Source organism: Centroberyx gerrardi, chromosome 4, assembly GCF_048128805.1.
Source record: "Centroberyx gerrardi isolate f3 chromosome 4, fCenGer3.hap1.cur.20231027, whole genome shotgun sequence".
NCBI classification, from domain to species: Eukaryota; Metazoa; Chordata; class Actinopteri; order Beryciformes; family Berycidae; genus Centroberyx; species Centroberyx gerrardi.
The window spans coordinates 15,641,054-15,658,213 of NC_136000.1; the positions used below are offsets into that span (position 1 = coordinate 15,641,054).

At 38.6% G+C, this 17,160-nt stretch overlaps 1 protein-coding gene across 1 annotated transcript; it reads right to left on the minus strand.

Moving 5' to 3' along the window:
• Positions 1–3,126: 3,126 nt before the first annotated feature.
• Positions 3,127–8,663, minus strand: pex11a (peroxisomal biogenesis factor 11 alpha). The gene is made up of 3 exons (XM_071921283.2): positions 8,543–8,663; positions 8,239–8,354; positions 3,127–4,771 (listed from the first exon to the last, which is right to left on the minus strand). Exons 1-3 carry the CDS (start codon positions 8,596–8,598, stop codon positions 4,203–4,205), a joined length of 741 nt encoding a protein of 246 aa, XP_071777384.1. The 5' UTR covers positions 8,599–8,663; the 3' UTR covers positions 3,127–4,202.
• Positions 8,664–17,160: the final 8,497 nt, after the last annotated feature.

The window sequence follows — 17,160 nt, forward strand, 5'->3', positions numbered from 1 at the left end:
CATCTCAAGTCTACTGGTTACCATTGTATTTACTGCCACACAGTAGTCGTACCTCTCATGTTAATGTTGAAGATGAATGCCTACAAATTGGTCTTTTAAACATACAGTATCAGCTCTACATGCAGTTTTAAAGCGTACAGGGTATTCAACTTGGCATAGTCCCCACATTTCCACTTGATTTGTTTCTGCTTTGGTTAATGTCTCGATGCGGTTTAGTATGGGATTTAGTTGGAAAATAATAATTCACTTCAGTGAATGTTACATTTTGACATTATACTACTGGATATAGTAGAGATGCCTTTAACAAACTGGATTGTGTAATTTTTACCATCTTTGTACCAAGGCAGGTACAATCTGAATCAACGCAACCTGTGATTTCATTTCACCTTAATTAGCCGTGGCCTGAAGTAGGAAGTAGTGACCAGTGTTTGGTGTTATTTGAACATCGGCGTCAATGTAGCTGTAAACACAACTGTTGTCTTAAAGATGGCCTAAAATGGGAGAAAGAAACTAATATTTGCCTTAACATGTCTGACAGACATTTCCAAGATTCTGATACCCCTTTTCTCAAATGTACTTAATCTTGGTTTTGATCACCTGCACAGTTCAAAGTGTTTTAAGACAATTTGTTTCAATGTCTTTGTTATTAGTTTGAAGGAAAAGCTGAATTGTTGTCTCATCTGTGTTGAATTTTCTTTCATGTACGTCTTAATCATTTGTGTTTTAGCAGCATTTTTTTCTCATAATCTGTTAGATAATCATGAACTGAAAAGGAATTTATTTTAAGTCATTCTCCAATCCTATCAAGCACCACTATCAAAAGCAAGAATTATTTTAGAGATCTACACAAAATAATGTGCTTAACTTCTCTGGACTTCTTAATGCAAATAGTCAGTGGGTGTAATGTCACATATTTGGTATGCTCTGTTGCATAAATTAAATGTATGTTACTTCATTAGGTATTCTGGGACGTGTGTGAGGATTTGAGACTAGTAACAGTTGCTCTCTCTTGGCACATTCACTAAGCTTCAAAAAAATCTATAGTGATTAGGGCTGGGTATTGAAAAATGATACCTAATGATATCTAGTACAGACTTTTGGTGGTGTATCAATTTTAAGCATCACATGGCATCAAAGCTATAAAAAGCTGAATTCTTAAAACATGGAGCCAAATTGTCTGCAGATGGCCTGCACAAATATACAAAAAGAAATGAAATTTGTTGTCATTCAACACAGAAAGGTATTGAAAAAAAATAACTGATTTAGAACGGGAATTGAATTTTAAGTTTTGGAACCAGTATCGAACAATTTTCACCGATATCCAGCTCTTGTATTGATAGAAGATCAAAGGTCAGGTCACATGACCTTATAAACTTCAATATCACCTGTAAAAAACTGGTCTCAGATAAACACGCATGTTCTTAGATACTTAATGCCTTCTGTCCCTGATATGCAGCACTGGACTGGACTGGGTTTCCAAAATCATCTTGGTGTTTTGATAATTTTCGTTCCACTGAGCATGAACTAGGGTTCGACCAGTATGGTGTTTTGAAGGCTGATAACAGATTGAAGCTGCCAGTAGCTGATATTTTAAGATATACAATATCTTAAAATTTGACCACTTTCATAGCAAACAGGTCCAGAAGAATTCAGAAAGTATTCAGTTTTCCACCCACAAACTGTATTCTTGATAGGATGGAAAAGTTTCTGAAACACCATTTAGACCATGAGACCCTGAAACTCAGGATAATAGTAATAATATTATATAATCAATTCAAGTTAAGGGCTTCCCATACACAACCAGTGTAATACTGATCGTTAATACAATAAATACTGTATGTAATCAAGCAAGCTGCATCATATCAATGAGATGGATGACACTGACTAGTCAATATCGGCCCAATATATCAGCAAACCAATATATCAGTCTAACCCCAGCATGAACAAAGTTAATCTTACCATTTGTAATAATGAGATGCTTTTGGGAAACCACACCTTCAGTCAAAGGGGCTTATCAAGTGCTAACTGTGATGTGTTTGTATTTTACTGCTGCAGGAGCTAACTACTGTAGGTGCCTTTTCATAAGGAAAGAAGAGCCAATTGGCATTTACCTATCATTGGTATTCTGGAAAAACCTTGTGCCACCAGTGTTTAGTACTGTTGTTAGTTGTGTGCAGTACATGGTTCACGATTCTTGGATTAGTGAACCTTATTTCAGATGCCTTGTGAAAAATATAGCCTAAAAAGTGCATGGACACTTTCACTTTCCAGTTTTTTAAATTTGGCTTTTTAAAAATGCTTGGTTTTCCAGGACACCAATTTGCCTGCATCTTATTTGTTAGCTATTTGCATACATGTTAATGTAATTATTTGAAAGAATGGCCCGAAGTTTTATTTTCATTTCTTTTCACGTCCAGCCCAGCAAACTATTTTCACATGTTGTTTCTTACCGGTGCGCTTACTTTGTTTGTTGGTATTGGAAAAACAATGTCTCAATAGAAATGTGAAATGAAATGCTGTGTCTAGTATAAATCACTGCGATTGATCTACCTAGGAGAACAAATTTCTCTAACTATTTATTGCTTTTTATGTGTTTATTTTCTTTTTTGGGGTTCTTCTTTGCACAGTTTATTCATTCTTTTCACAGCAAAACTCGAAGTACGGTGAAAGGGAAATGGAATATATTTTTGCAATTTTTGATGGTGGATGCTTTATCACAACATCATCCTCTTGAGAAAAGCTTACATACAAAAATGTATTGTTGTCTAAATAAAATTGAAGAATAAAGCTCTTTTCAATTGGTCCTGTGGTTAACAAGATGCAATGTTTCCCCAAGAGGGCAGTGTTACTCTATTCTCAAATTGAACTGCAACTGAACAAATCATTTACTGACAATAGTGGAGCAATTTGTATTGTCAACCTGATTAAAATATGAATAGTGCTCCTTGAAAAAGCAAATGAATCTAAATTATCTTCAATGCCACTTCATTAAATATTTATATAATATTTTCCCAACCTTATAATCATTAGCAATAAAAAATATCAAACCACACAGAAACAATTAGATTGAGACAATATATTAAGAATTTAATTTCAAACACATTGATAAACAAGTACATATTACAAACAAATCTATTAAGGCTCTTTAATCTAACATAATTTGCATAGATTTTTTTAGATGGAGATTCTGTACTCAATCTTTTCCATCACACTTTTCTTGTGGTTAACATTATGCTCTGCTGCTAATAACGTTGTGAAATGAGTCAGGTTTTGAGGTTCGGTGTTAATATAGAACTATAAGTCCATGCCACTTGCATGAATAATAAATTACCGGTGGTAGGTAATTCCCTGAAATTGCCAAACTTCCATTAGGTCCCTTCGTACTGGAAAATATGTAATGTTGGCTTTGAAGTAGCTTTTTCAGTGCTCGAATCTTAGAGGTAAAAGGTTTAGCAGCATCCTATCAGTGAAAAGAGAGCAGATAAAAGACAGCAGTAAACTGATAAAGCCACCTAGATGAAAACTATGCACCTAGCTTTTTTTAACGGGCCAAAAGCTTGCATTAGTGAAGGGCCCATATTTTGCAAAGTGCATCCCTTTAGCGTCACTCACTGCAGATACAAAGTGCAAAGTCGTATTGCAGTTACAAACCAGCTTGATTAGAGTGCGACAAATTGGTCTTAGGGGTGGAGGAGGAGGGGGAGGAGGGTGGGACTCTGCAAGCCCAAAATAGAACTTGATTTGCTCCCTTTTCAAACCAGTCTATCAGCCCATAAACTTTAGCTGGTCCCAAAACCTAGCATAAGATGTCAAAATTGTATATTTCCAAAATATCCTGTAATTAGTTAACCACTTGCTCACAAATGTAAAAAAGAAAAAAAAAACTAGTTGAGATAACATACAGAACAAAGATCCATTTATTCCAAAAACCTTTCAAGCCTTTCAGTTATTGCTAGGTCAGGTTTGGTGTAAAACATAATTACCAAGAATATAGGCTAGTTAGCAGAAGTGCTTGTAATGTCTAGTCTACACAAAAGTCTAGTCTTTGTGCACCCAAGTTAACCTCAGTTAGCCATTATGAGTCCAGTTATATCACTAAATCCTTTTAAAGACCCGTATTTCAAGATAAACTGTATTTCATGATAAACCATTTTTTTTGCTTATCGGCAATAAGACATTCCCATCGCTTTCAACCCTGGATATCATGGTTTGATTTTTAAGTTGGGCTGTACGAGGGTTACAATCCCTAGCAGTGAGGATATCAGACCGCAAAATCCAACCACTCCTGCATTTGACTGGTATATACCCAGCCTGTCTAATGGAATGAAAAGATCACATATATTTTTCAGCATGTCCAAGGCAACAGCAGGATGTGTTTTTAGGCTCTCAAACAGGAGGAAAAGAAACGCATCCAGCTGAGGAATGACAACTTCAGCTACTTCAGGACTGACACTGAGGTGCCGATTGAGCCTCTGCTGAAAGTGCTTATCTCTTGCTCTCTGTACCACTAACTGGGAGATTACGTAAACATCTCTGGTCAGACCCATAACTAGCGAGAGGAAGTAGTAGCGAGAGGCGTTTAGGCTCCAACGGTCCTTGTTGATGTCGTTGATAAGGCCGACACTTCTGGCCCAAAGTACATTGTCACAGATAAAGTAGAGGGCGCGGTTGATGTTGGCCACAGTGAGGAACAGGCACAGCACTGGGTCAGAGAGTTGCATGGTTCGCTTGGCAGCCTCAATGGAATTCACTGTGTTCCCCAGCCTGAACACTGACAAAGAAAACAAAAAAAAACTGGGCATTAGAACAATACGAAATGTCAGATCTATATTCATAGTCATAGCAGTCTATTGGATTGCAAACTAGGATTGGATGCACACTTAAGATGCACTTAAGCCTTGTAATATTTCAGGTTATTACATTATTCACCTGAGGGAATTTGGTCATGGTCATTATATACTCACTGAAGTATATAACGGCACCTGTTCTGGCTCTGGCTCTTCATTGTTTTCCTTGCCACCTCAACCCCTCAGAGAGCGAGTTATTGGCGTCATCCAGAAGCCACAATCCTTTGTTAAATTGGCCTCCTACAAGGTCTGAGTTCAAATTGTGAGAGCCATAAATGTGTCCTTCCCCCTTACAGCCAGCCAAGCTGAACTCCTAGAGCACATAGGCAAGCAGCTAAACAAGCATAAAACCTCACTCAGACTGTGGAAATGTCACAGTCCTACGTAACCCGTGGCAAGCAGCCCAGGTACACAGGCTAAAGAGCCCAGTGGATGAATCTCTGATGCAGAGAAGAGATAATTAGGTGGTGCGCCAACAGAGCCTGGCCTGGCTCTCTGTGGCCCAGACTTGGCCCTGACACAGCTATGCCGCAACAGCAAGACGAGAGAAAAGGCTTTTAATCCCCGACTCTCCTCTAAGGCAGCAACTCATCCTTCATCTAGATGTGGAGCTCATGTCGGTCTCTGGGTGTTCAATTTGCATTAAAACCGCAAAGTTTCAAAAGAATGATTTATGCACAGGCCAACAAGTGCCTGGTTTAGCGCAGAAAATCATCTCTCTCTTGACAAAAGAGGCGATTTGAGTGGCCCCAGGGAAAAAAGCCATCAGCGGTTTATATAGTATTGCAGGTTTTGAAAAAGGCAGTACATTTCTGGCCTACTTTAAATCTAAGAATACTGGTTGAACATTTGAGGATGTTCAAAATCTAAAAAAAAAAATTAAAAAAAGATGACATAGAGCCTTCTGGCACTTTTAGCAAATGAGAACAATTAGTTTACATAAATACATCTACAATATGCTTACTTCTATTAGTATTTATCCTCAAATTTCTGATTGAGACAGCATGTCCACAAATCTACTCTGCTGTCTCTCAGGCAGTCCACTAGTGTTTCATCTCTGTGTGGGGAGACTGACGGGTTCCAAACTTCTTACTTATACCAATTCTACCCGACTAGTCATTAAGAACTCACAAGGGACACAAACTGCTTGTTCGTACATTAATTCGCCCTGTGGGTTGTAAGACCTTTCTAAGAGCCATTTCACCCAGTCTTAAGATCATCACTTTCGCATCATTACAGCCACACTTGTTGCAGGTCTGCCTGTCATCAGAGCACTTACAGTCCGCTCACCCACGCAGTGTCTATCTCACTTCACACTGGGGTAGAAAATAGATTTCACTATAGCCACAAGCAGCCATTGGCCCATGGGCCAAATACACACAGATGTCTGAGATATTGCAATTTGCAAAATTGCCAATTCATCCTCACAGCAACATTATAGAGCACAATCAAATGTGATCCGACAGAATTTGAGGATTTGTTTCTGCAACGCCAATGTTTATGGTTCTGGCAGGGATGCAACAGAAGCAAAAATTATCACTACAACAAAGAATTGAAAACCAAGTCTTGTCTTCTGAAAAGTGCCAAATATTCTACACTGACATGTTGTGGGGTTGCACAAAACATGTGCATCAACTAGTTTTAATTGCATCCATCCACTAATGCCATCCATATGAAGAGTTATCAACATTCTCTTAAATTATAGGCATACAGGGAAAAAGTGAAACAGGGCTTTCAAAGTTCAGTTCAGGCTTTTCAAGCTCAGGTGCTAAATCACCACCAGGTTGAATCTCAGGTGGGGGATGACAATGGCCATTCAGAAAAAACATACAAACGATATGTTTTCCAGTGTAAGGTCAATGATTGATTTACTAGTTACATAATAACCCTGGAGTGGTAAAATCACAAAATTGTTGGCTTCTTACAAAACACAGAGGGAGATGTTTTACCAGGGGCATGTTTAACCATTAATTTGTAGCATAAATGAATTAAAAGTGGGTCAATTTGTTTAAAAGATATCAATAGATCTAGGCATACATCCAGTAGATCTGTTATACAATATTTAACTGATATATAATTTATATCTTACACCAACAAAGGTTGTTGGCCAAGTGGTAGGTTTCAGACTAAGATGTTTGGAACAAAGTCTATATTATTAAGCCAATATACTAAAAAAAACGAAGGACATAGACTTCCTGGAAAAAAGATGAGGGTTCCAACAAGGTTTTCATACAACAGATGGGGTGTCCGTATTTGCCACTGAAATATTGGCAATAGTCTTTATAGGCTTTATGGTGGGTGGAGGAAGTCAAACCAAGTAAAGCTGTTATTTGCTCTGATTCAGCTGCTGCCTTGTCGGCCGTGAAGCGTGGGACAGCAAGAGCTCGCCCTGACCTTGTTAATAAGATATTATTATGTTTACACAGAAAAGAGAAAGTGGGTGGCGAGGTGGGATTTTTGTGCATACTGGGCATTTGGGAGTTGAGGGCAATGAAATGGCAGATATAGTGCTATAAGTATAATCAAAGAGGGGCTTGCAAAGGAAAGGCCGGAAGAATGGGTCAATGAAAAACAGAAGGGAGGCTTTACTTTTTGGTCCAGTTGTGCATGAGAGTCTGTAAAAAGGAATGGTGTATAAATGGGAGGTGACAGAAAAGATGCTGTTAAATTGACTCCACTAAGACTAGGGCATTGTGGGTTAGATCACAAAATGAAAATAGTGGGTAAGCATCCAGACAGGCTGTGCGTTTGTGGCAGTCCAGAGACAATACTGCATGTTATATTTACTTGTAGGAAGTATAGTAAAGGGAGAGAGAGCAGTTATTTAAGGAGTTCCTTCTTTTTCATTTAAAACTTTGTAAAGATAATTTTTAACTTTTACACATTACAGGCCTTTATCCTCTGATATAGGCAGAGGATGAGGTAAATATTTTCATGGGCGGTGGAGGGCAGCAGTACACTTTTCAGTGTCTAATCTGCTGGAAATTTTATCAGAAGAAGAAGAAGGTGGGAGTGGGACCTCTGTGCTCTAGCTCAGTGGTTCTCTAACATTTTCATGTGGTGGACCCCCACAGACACATATTAGAGCTACAGACCCCGGTTTAATAAGACTTTGCCCCAGGAACCCACTATTGTTGTTGATTTAGTATTGAACTGTAGAACTGTCTACACTGCATATGGGGCGATAATAGGAGGGCGAGAGTGAAACCTAGGACTACAGTGGTCATTCTTATACATTCTCTAATTGGTGTATTTCTTAGTGAATTAAATCAAAATGAAATATAACTATTCTGGGGACCCCCTGGAAACCCCCTCAAGCACCCCTGGGGGCCTCCGGACCACACTTTGAGAACCACTGCTCTAGGTGCTCCTCTTTAAATTTACAACTCACATTTTCGTCCAGCACTCATGTTGGACTCCAGACTTTTAAGCTTCGCCACAAGTTCCTTTGTTCCCGAGTTGTTTCTGAGTAAATATTTGGACAGTGCGCAGGCATACTGTGTTGCCCTGAAAAACAAACAAACAAAAATCAGTTTGTCTTACTTGGCTAACCGTTAGCACACGACGGTTAACGTTACAGCTGCTCAACAAGCGCTGCCATTGGCATTACTCCATAACGTTTAGCTGCACGTTTCGAACAATAACTTAAACAGCCAATAGTTTACATCCAAATCATAATGTTAACAACAACTTACCTGAAAATACGATCCCTCCCTTGACTTTGATTGGTAAATTTAATGAACGTGTCCATGGTGAAATCTAACAAGAACAAGTTGTTCTAGTTGGGCGAAGGCAGGCAGTTGCACAGATGAAGTAAGTTCTGTTAACCGCCTTAAATATAGATCACGTTTGTTATAGTAGCGCATCTAATGTTATCGATCCAAATTCAAACAAGTTATCTGAAAGTTTATTATTATTCAGACAAAGCTAATTTTCCAGTCAGGTAAGTCAGAGAAGTTGTTGCATGCCAGCAAGGATAAGTGTACTTGTTTCACTACGGATAGTTTTGCGAACGGACCAAAGGGGGGGACGAGTTTCGTGGACGGACCAGTGCCTTTTGGTTACTATAAAATAATATTATACTCCCATGATAAAAAAACAAAAAAAAAACCCAAGAGATCACATTTAGTGCTTATTGACCTCATACACAGTCCTAATACCAGCCTGTTGTTTCACGCTATGGCATTTGGCATTGGAGAAACCTCTCAAAAGTAAATAAATAAATGTAAAAAATCTTTCAACTCATGTGATTATTTCATTGCATTTCAAGTTAATTTACGAAAAAAAAAAAAATGATTCCAAAACAAATCGTCCCTCGGAATATTATTGTGATAAAGGTGATAACAAAAACATAAAGTAGCCACGATAAGGTCACTATAAACTCACTACTGAGTACTACAGACACATTATAAGTCCCTATAGGAATATTATAGGAATGTTGTAGTGATTTTGGGGGTATTGCGAATCCTTAACGTTAAAAAAAAAGATGGACATAAAGCTCACGTCAAAAACTGTGAACGGAATGTGTACGTACCAGTTGTGAACAACAGGGGGCAGTGTAGCAGCTGTCTGTGGTTGTTTGAGTGGTTGATTCAGATGCAGTGTGCCACATACAGACTTAAGTGTAACCCTTTAAGAACCGAGTATAAATCACGCTTTAGGAGACTGGTAGTAATAATTGACTGGGCCAAAATTCTTAGACATGTATAGAATAAACTAAAAAAAAAAAAAGGCTTGAGCGTTTTTAGTTTAGGTTTTCAGCTTCACTGTTTGATTTTCTCAAAAAGGCTGTGGCTTGAATGGCACACTGGTACTAAACACTGTAATAGATGAAGACACAAGAGGTTTCTCACCCAAAAAGATGCAGATTGACTATACTATACTATTGACTATGTTTGGTGTTTAAAAAATGGTTCTTCACACATTGGCTTCAATTATTCTTATAAAGTCCAACAATGTTCAACTTTAAAATATATATACATATATATATACACATCGTATCATGAAACTAGTTTTCTTCCAAATATACTGATATAAAAAAATGAGCGGGGAGCTCTGGGTGCAGGCAACATGGAGGGAAGTTAAATTTGCATATACTACCCATATTGTAATGATACAATGCTGGTTGAAAATCGGTGAAGTTGCCCTTTAATTTAGTTCATTATCATAGAATTCCCTGCTACTAGGCCCCTATTTTTCACAGGTGTAGATCTATTGGTGTAGATGAATAGGTCAGTATTCAGAGCCTGAGGAGCAGCAGAACATTTCAACATCTGTTTTTTTATCTGATATCAGAACAGAGATTACTTGCAGTTCTCATCAGCTGAATGAATGGGGTTAGGCTTCCATTTCGAAACAGAGGGTGCACAGTAGTATCCTTGAGTTTCTCCATTGCTGCATGAACTGGAGATTGTGTTGAAGCCTTTACATCTTACATCATTTTATTTGATTGTAAGGCTGACAGATAAGAGCCAGAAAATGTGCCCAGATTGCTGTAAAATTACCTTGGTGCTGTCACAATGGGCCACAAAGTTAATCTGCTATTCAATGGCAATGGAGCAGCTCCAGGATTTTTCACTTGATGACATCAACAAGAGTCTTGCTTGTCTTGTTTCTAGCTTTGGGAGACACTTGTGCATGCTTATAGCATGCAAATTATATTTCAGAATGGGTTTCTCCTTTAAGGTTTTGGACTGGATTCTCTGCTTTTAGGCAAATAGTTCCAACTGTGAAGCGCCATGCCCCCAAGTGTACAACTGCAGTGCATTTATAAAAAGAGCAGAGACGATTATTTTTAGCCATTAGAAACTCTTTATTGGCATCATGACGATGATCTGTCTTTAACATTTTGTATTATTTCATTGCATTTTATGTATATCCTTTATTACATTTTATTCATATCCTTTACTGCCATTTACTTTTTCTGAACCTCTGTTCTTTGCTGCAACCACACAATTTCTCTTTGAGGATCAATCAGTCAAGTTCATAAAGTTACAGATCACAATTTTCATAAAGAACATGTTTATTGGGTTGGGTTGGGTTTATGACAATTTTTTAGGTCAAAAATATGACTTCCACTATAAACAACATTCCTGCCTGATTGGAGCTGGTAACAGCAGAGTTCAACCAGTTTCAGTTTTTGAAGGCTGATACCGACATCTTTGTATTGAAGCTGCCGATCGCCAATATTTTGTGCTGATATTCAGCATCGTAAAAGTATTCAGTGTTTCCAGTGTGGAAAGCCTCTGAAACAGTATTTAAATCATCATGTGACACAAAAAATTCTCCACTGAACCCATAGTGATTAAATTATTTTAGCAGCTCTTTAAGGCAGGGTGACCCACCACACCTATTCCACTGCAGGGAAACTCTGGGATCGATTACTACCTTTAAATAAAGAATTAATTTACAAAAAACATTATTGAACAATTCAGTGAATAAATAAAATAAAAAAAGACCTTCATCATATCGTCAGTGGAACACAGACTGTGGCAGTGACCGCTGTCTGATATTTAATTAGAGGCCGATATCGGTATATCAGTTTCATCCAACAGCAGAGTCAAGGGTTGCTACACAAACTGGCCATACACTGCCATGTTAAATGAATGGGACTGAGCTAATTTTAGCTAGCATTAATCTGAGATGATGAATATACATGAAAATGCTGAAATAAATAATTTCCTTCAGTTAGCTTGCTAGTTATTCTACTGATGTGGATTTTGACATTTGGATAAGAGCTCAAATTAATAATGTGTAAATGTTAAACCAATGCACTACCATAGCATTCAAATGGCAAAATTTATATGGTCCAGAAATGGAATAGCTCGTGAAAGCAAAGCTGTTTGGCATTTGGCATGGAGACCATTAATTTAAACTGAACCTGAAGTCACATCAGCAATAATATACAGTTGTGTACAGTGGAAGGTGAGATGGTCATTTCTTCAAAATTTGGTGTAAAATTGGTCACAACTGGACCAACCTTATCAAACTGACATTCTGCCAACCCAGTCCATACATAAAAGGATGATTAGTTGTTATGTCAGAATTACTGATACAATAGCCCACTGTAATAATTATAATATGAGAACATATGCATCTCTGTGCACAGACATAAGCTTTCGTTGGATTATTGTGCATTCGTGTCATTTTCAGAGTTGAAGATGATGAGATTATCTGTCCATTCTGTCTTCTTTTCCCTACTATTGTGTGTGTTTCTATCCTTCTTTATTACATTAAGTGTTAGGAGAGGGAAGATAGGTGGAAGGTGGGGTTAAGTGAACCACTTAAAAGCTGCATGGGCTTGGTGATGTCGTTGTGACCTGATGCAATACTTGTGAAATACTGAGGTTGCGGGGCTCATCATGTTTCACCACTCTGCAGGACTTGGTCAAATATGGCTCCCAAATATTATGAATGTGTTTTAAACTGAGGTTCAAATATAGTGTTGCCAAATCCCCTGGGCTCTATGTAGATAAGGTCACACTACGCTGAGCATTATCAACTCATTTCCATAGGTTCACAGGCTAACCTATGGTGGTGGTGGGGAAGTGGGTAGAGCAAATGCCCTTGAAGGAATTTCTTTTGGCTGACCCCTTTTGATGAAAATCTTTCCATATACAGTATATCCTCAATTACCATTTTCATCTTACGGAATAAATCTATTAGTTATTTGAAGCAAACCTCAGAGAGTGTGGTCCTTGGATGACATTTCAAGGTTCCCTGCCACTCAATAAGTTTGATACACCTAGGAAGCTCACTCCTAAATTTAAAAGTTGAGTAATTCAGAAAATATTTTACTAAATGTGCTTCTCAAACTTGTAAAGTTTAGGAGAAGTTGGGAGGAGTTTTAGAGTGGATGTGTGCTCCTACTTCCACTGGAGAGAAAGGTTCATTTAGTAATTTTGCAACTTGCATTTTGCAAGTTCTCAAAAGACTTGAAAAACAAAATGAGAAAGAGGATTAAAAAAAAAAAAACATGTCTCATAATGGAAATAGAAATAACAAATATGGCTGTCCTCAGCAGACATGACAAATGTGATGCATCTCCCTGGAAGCAGGATGTCACAATGATGAAGAAAACTGGAACAATGAGAGATTTTATTCAATAATAACTCAAAGCAATATAAAATGTAAACAAAATTCACTTGGTTTAGGTGTAGGATAAACTGTACAGATGGTAACCATTGATTGTTTTTCTGGAAAACAACAAGCCAAAAAAAAAAAAAAACTGAAGGTAAACAAAAGCTGCGTCTCGGTCTGGTCTCACCTGAGTGCAGGACTTGGGAAGGTATACTAGCAGCTTCTCAATCGCACACATTTTTCGTTACACCCACTGAACACTGATTAGAAAATTTACTTGTGAACAGTATGAACAGTACGCCGTTGGAATTTAAATAATAAACCTTGTTCTTTGAAAGCTAGCAGGTTAACTCACTGGTAATACGTTTACATTCCAGTCCACAGTGATGATAATGAAGAATTTAACATTCCATGCTATTTCAATTCAATTAAAATGTTCCAATCTTATTTAACTCAGCACTGCACCCACTCACATGGCAGTGTGGCAATAATTGATGATATCACAGTACTGTAATTGGACCAGCATTATGATTGTAATTGGACCGGCAATAATGATTACATGGTAATAAACCCTTTTGACAAGCTTGGTTTCATAGTAACAGATGTCAAGAAATATTAGTGGCAATTGCATCCACAATTTTTATCCTGAGATTCAGAGCACATGCACATGAAGAGGGCTCTTGAAGAAATAAGTTAAGTCTGACAGATTGTGGAGGGCAGCTTCTTGCTCCCTGGAGAAGTTCTTTTTCTGACAGAAAACGCTCACTTTTAAAGATATATTGACTCTCGGCCAATTATTCATTTTGTGCTGGCCAGAGTAGCTGCAGTTGCCATGTTCTGACTCTGACCTTATTTACATCTGGTATTAAAATGAGATCTGCGTCTGAATATGCTCTCCAGATAATGAAAACGATCATGATCACGCTCACGCTCTTGCATTTACCCCTGGGGTTTATATGCCTTTTCTTTGTCTGCATTCTGTCTGATTTGTGATTGGATCTGATTTTCCGCACTATGCAAAGCAGGCGGGTAGGTCAGGAGGTGGTAAGTCTGTTTATTGTCAACAAAAACAAACATGGCAGGTGTAGGGTCATCAGAGGCGACGATACAGCACAGCCTCTGCTTACTCTTCCTTTGCTGTGGATGGGGTCGTCTTCTATGATTGTCTAGTAGGAAATGCACTGATAACATTTCCATCCTGTGGGTCTTTGTCACTAATGCAAACGTTGCATTGCATTTGCACCTCGCTGTCTCTGGCTGAAATCCGATCATAATGCCAGTCAGGGGCCTGCATGTCTCATCTCAAGTTCAGCATAGTCCGGTTTATCTTCGTGAGAGCTGGCGACACAAAACCAGACGATGCCAATCCCGGCTAACTGGTCTCACGATGGTTATCAACCCATTCTGTCCACCCAAGATTTTCCAATTCACCCATGAGTACGTTCACATAAAAGGAGCTGGGTTTGTAACAAATAGCCAATTACATGCAACATGGACAGATCCAGAGCAGCATATTTGATGTAAGGTGAAACTTTATTGATCCCTGTTGGGAAATTAGGTTGCCGCAGCAGCAGAAAGTAACAGGATTCAGTAGGGAAAAATAAATAGAATAGAAGCACACAACTAGAATGTAAAAAATAAGCAATAAAATAGTGGAAAAATAACTAGAAAAAGTAAATTTCCTTGAGAAAATGTGCTGCTTAAGCAATATGTTTATTTCTTAGCAAAGGAATCACTTCATTATCAATACACAGAAAAAATACAGGAACATAACACTTAACATAACAATTGAAGTAGACAGGAAAAATAGTAGGATGTTGTCAATGGAATAAACCTATACCTTTAAGAGCATTAATAATACAAAATTGTGTTTCAGTGGAATGTATCTTTAAAAGTAGCCGAGGCTAAAATCCTATGAAGCACTTTGAAAAAAAGACAATTCAGGCGGGAATCGAAAACCTGGATCTCCCACAGCAATATTAATAGCAACGTAGTGGGAGGAGAAGAACGAGTCGAAGGAGGAGTCGTAGGAGTAGAGGAACAAGTAGGAGGAGTAGAAGGAGTGCTTTGAGGAGGAGTTGTGGTAGTAAGAGGAGGACTAGTAGGAGCAGCAGTAGACTGTGAAGTTTGACTTTGACTGCCATGACTTTAACATTCCACCATTAATATATTTTAATACCATCTTTTTTGTGGGGTTATATAATCATATTTCAACATGTTAAATAGACTGTAAAAGTGGGGAGTATAGATCACTAACATTTCTGTTCTTCTCTCAAGAAGAACAAAGCTATCATAATGAATAAATATGAGCAAAGCAATACAAACACATTATAACAGCGACAAGTATAACACTGTTGCTGCTGCCAAGCCCAGAGAGGATTGCTGGAGGAAAATTGCAGATAGTGTAAATCCATAAGTAAATAGGCTTATCACTGCCCGTCATGAAGGCACAGCGGGCAAACTATTCATCAACACAATATTGTGTTTGTATTGAGGCTGTGAAAAGATTTTCTGTAACAAAGTCCGCCTCATTTTACCCCTGGGATGCGGTGATGGAATATGGGTGCAATCCAGTGGCGGGTGGAGAAAAAATGGAATAGGTGGGGCTAAAACTTCACCCCCAACCATTGTGTGGTTGCTGCACCCCTTAATTCGTCTAGATCCAGCACTGACGTCACTTTATTACGACCAAAGAGATGTCACAGAGTCACAAACTTCTGAAACAGCATCAACAAAGTCTGTCATGACCGTATGCCTGTGCAGCATCCATATTTCTCTTCTGAACTTGCATACGGCAGAAACCTTTAGCCTCCCTGACCTGAGGTCAAACTCTCGAGACGCCTGAATACTGCTGAAGCTGTCCGTCAAAGCGTCCTCCTTCTCATAAACAAGTGTGTGAGACGCCCGTGGCAACCTGCTCGCTGCCGTCCGGTCCTAAACAGCCACTTTTTTTCGGAGAGCGAGAAGTAAAGGCTGAAAAACCACTGTGATAAGTAAAAAGTAAAAAGTAAAAAGTAAAAAGCAGTGTACAGGGGTTATTGACCAGACTGCCCCTTGCATTATCAAATTTAACTGGTGTATGAAATGTGCATTGGGATAAATGCCTTGGTTTTTCTTCCTCTCTCCACCGGTTGCACCTGTCATGGACCCAAGCACCATCAAATGTTTGCGCTATTAGTCTGACTCTCTCTGTCTCCTCCGGTGAGCAAACCGCACTCAATTGCTCTAAAAGCACTTTGGAGATCGATGCAGCAGTCGTGCCCCCATCAGCTGCCTTGAAATAAAGAAATCTCTCCTGAGCAGTGTTAGCTGGTGCTATGAAGAGAAAACAACCGGCAGTGAGTTGGCAGTGTGTCTGTCGTTTCATCATGGATTCTGTGTTCTGCAAGTCCTGTATGGTATATCCAGTGTTGGGGGAAACACATTACTGTGCTACTGTAATCACATTACTTTTTCCTGTAATGGAGTAAAGTAAGGCATCAGTGATCACATTACAGTTACTAGATAGGATGTCACTTGTGTTACATTCTTTAGCTTTTTTAACCTCTTTATTGGCATGATATCGATCAAAAGATTCCCCTTCTCTTATCCTGACTTCAAGTCATGTCGGAAATATCAGAATTACGAGTAGAGCGTACAAGAACGAGCCAACAAAGTGTGAAGTATGAAATGGAAAGTCGGAATTTAATGCTGTCTGTCATTATTTAGACTACTTCTGCTGGTAATGTGGGCTTAGGTATACAACATTTATTGTATACCTAAGGACAGTCCTTCTTACTACCTGTTAAATCAATAGTATCCCTCTGTACAGTTCTTTTTTATTGCTTGTCTCATTCATTTGAATGCAATGTTTCTAGCTTGACCACCATGACCATGAGCATTTTTGTGTTTATCCAAATAGTTTTGAAAAGGTTTCATAAACCCAAGGGTTGTACAGTTTTCCCATCCTATACAGGACCAAGTGCCTTCAATTAAAGTTAAAACATGCAAATCACTAAAATCCGGTTTTCACACAACAGTGATGATAACCTGGTTCGGGATGTGCCCCGTTTAAAAGGGAGCCACCGTCGTGGACTGAAAAGTCAGAGTGAAGTCCAAAGTTACCTCACTAACCGACTAATCTTCGTGAGACAGATCCCAGACCAGTCTACTAGATCCCAACACAATCTGATCACAATGTGTGCTGTATTAACATGTGTTTTTCCATATCCAGATGTAAGGAGCAGCATGGTGT

Bases quoted from the DNA above. Each gene is read 5' to 3' on its own strand.
- pex11a (XM_071921283.2), bottom strand. From the start codon at position 8,598: ATGGACACGTTCATTAAATTTACCAATCAAAGTCAAGGGAGGGATCGT. The intron at 8,355-8,542 runs GTAAGTTGTTGT...TTTGTTTTTCAG, and splicing joins GGGAGGGATCGTATTTTCAG to GGCAACACAGTATGCCTGCG. The intron at 4,772-8,238 runs GTGAGTTGTAAA...TTTCTTTGTCAG, and splicing joins CATGAGTGCTGGACGAAAAT to TGTTCAGGCTGGGGAACACA.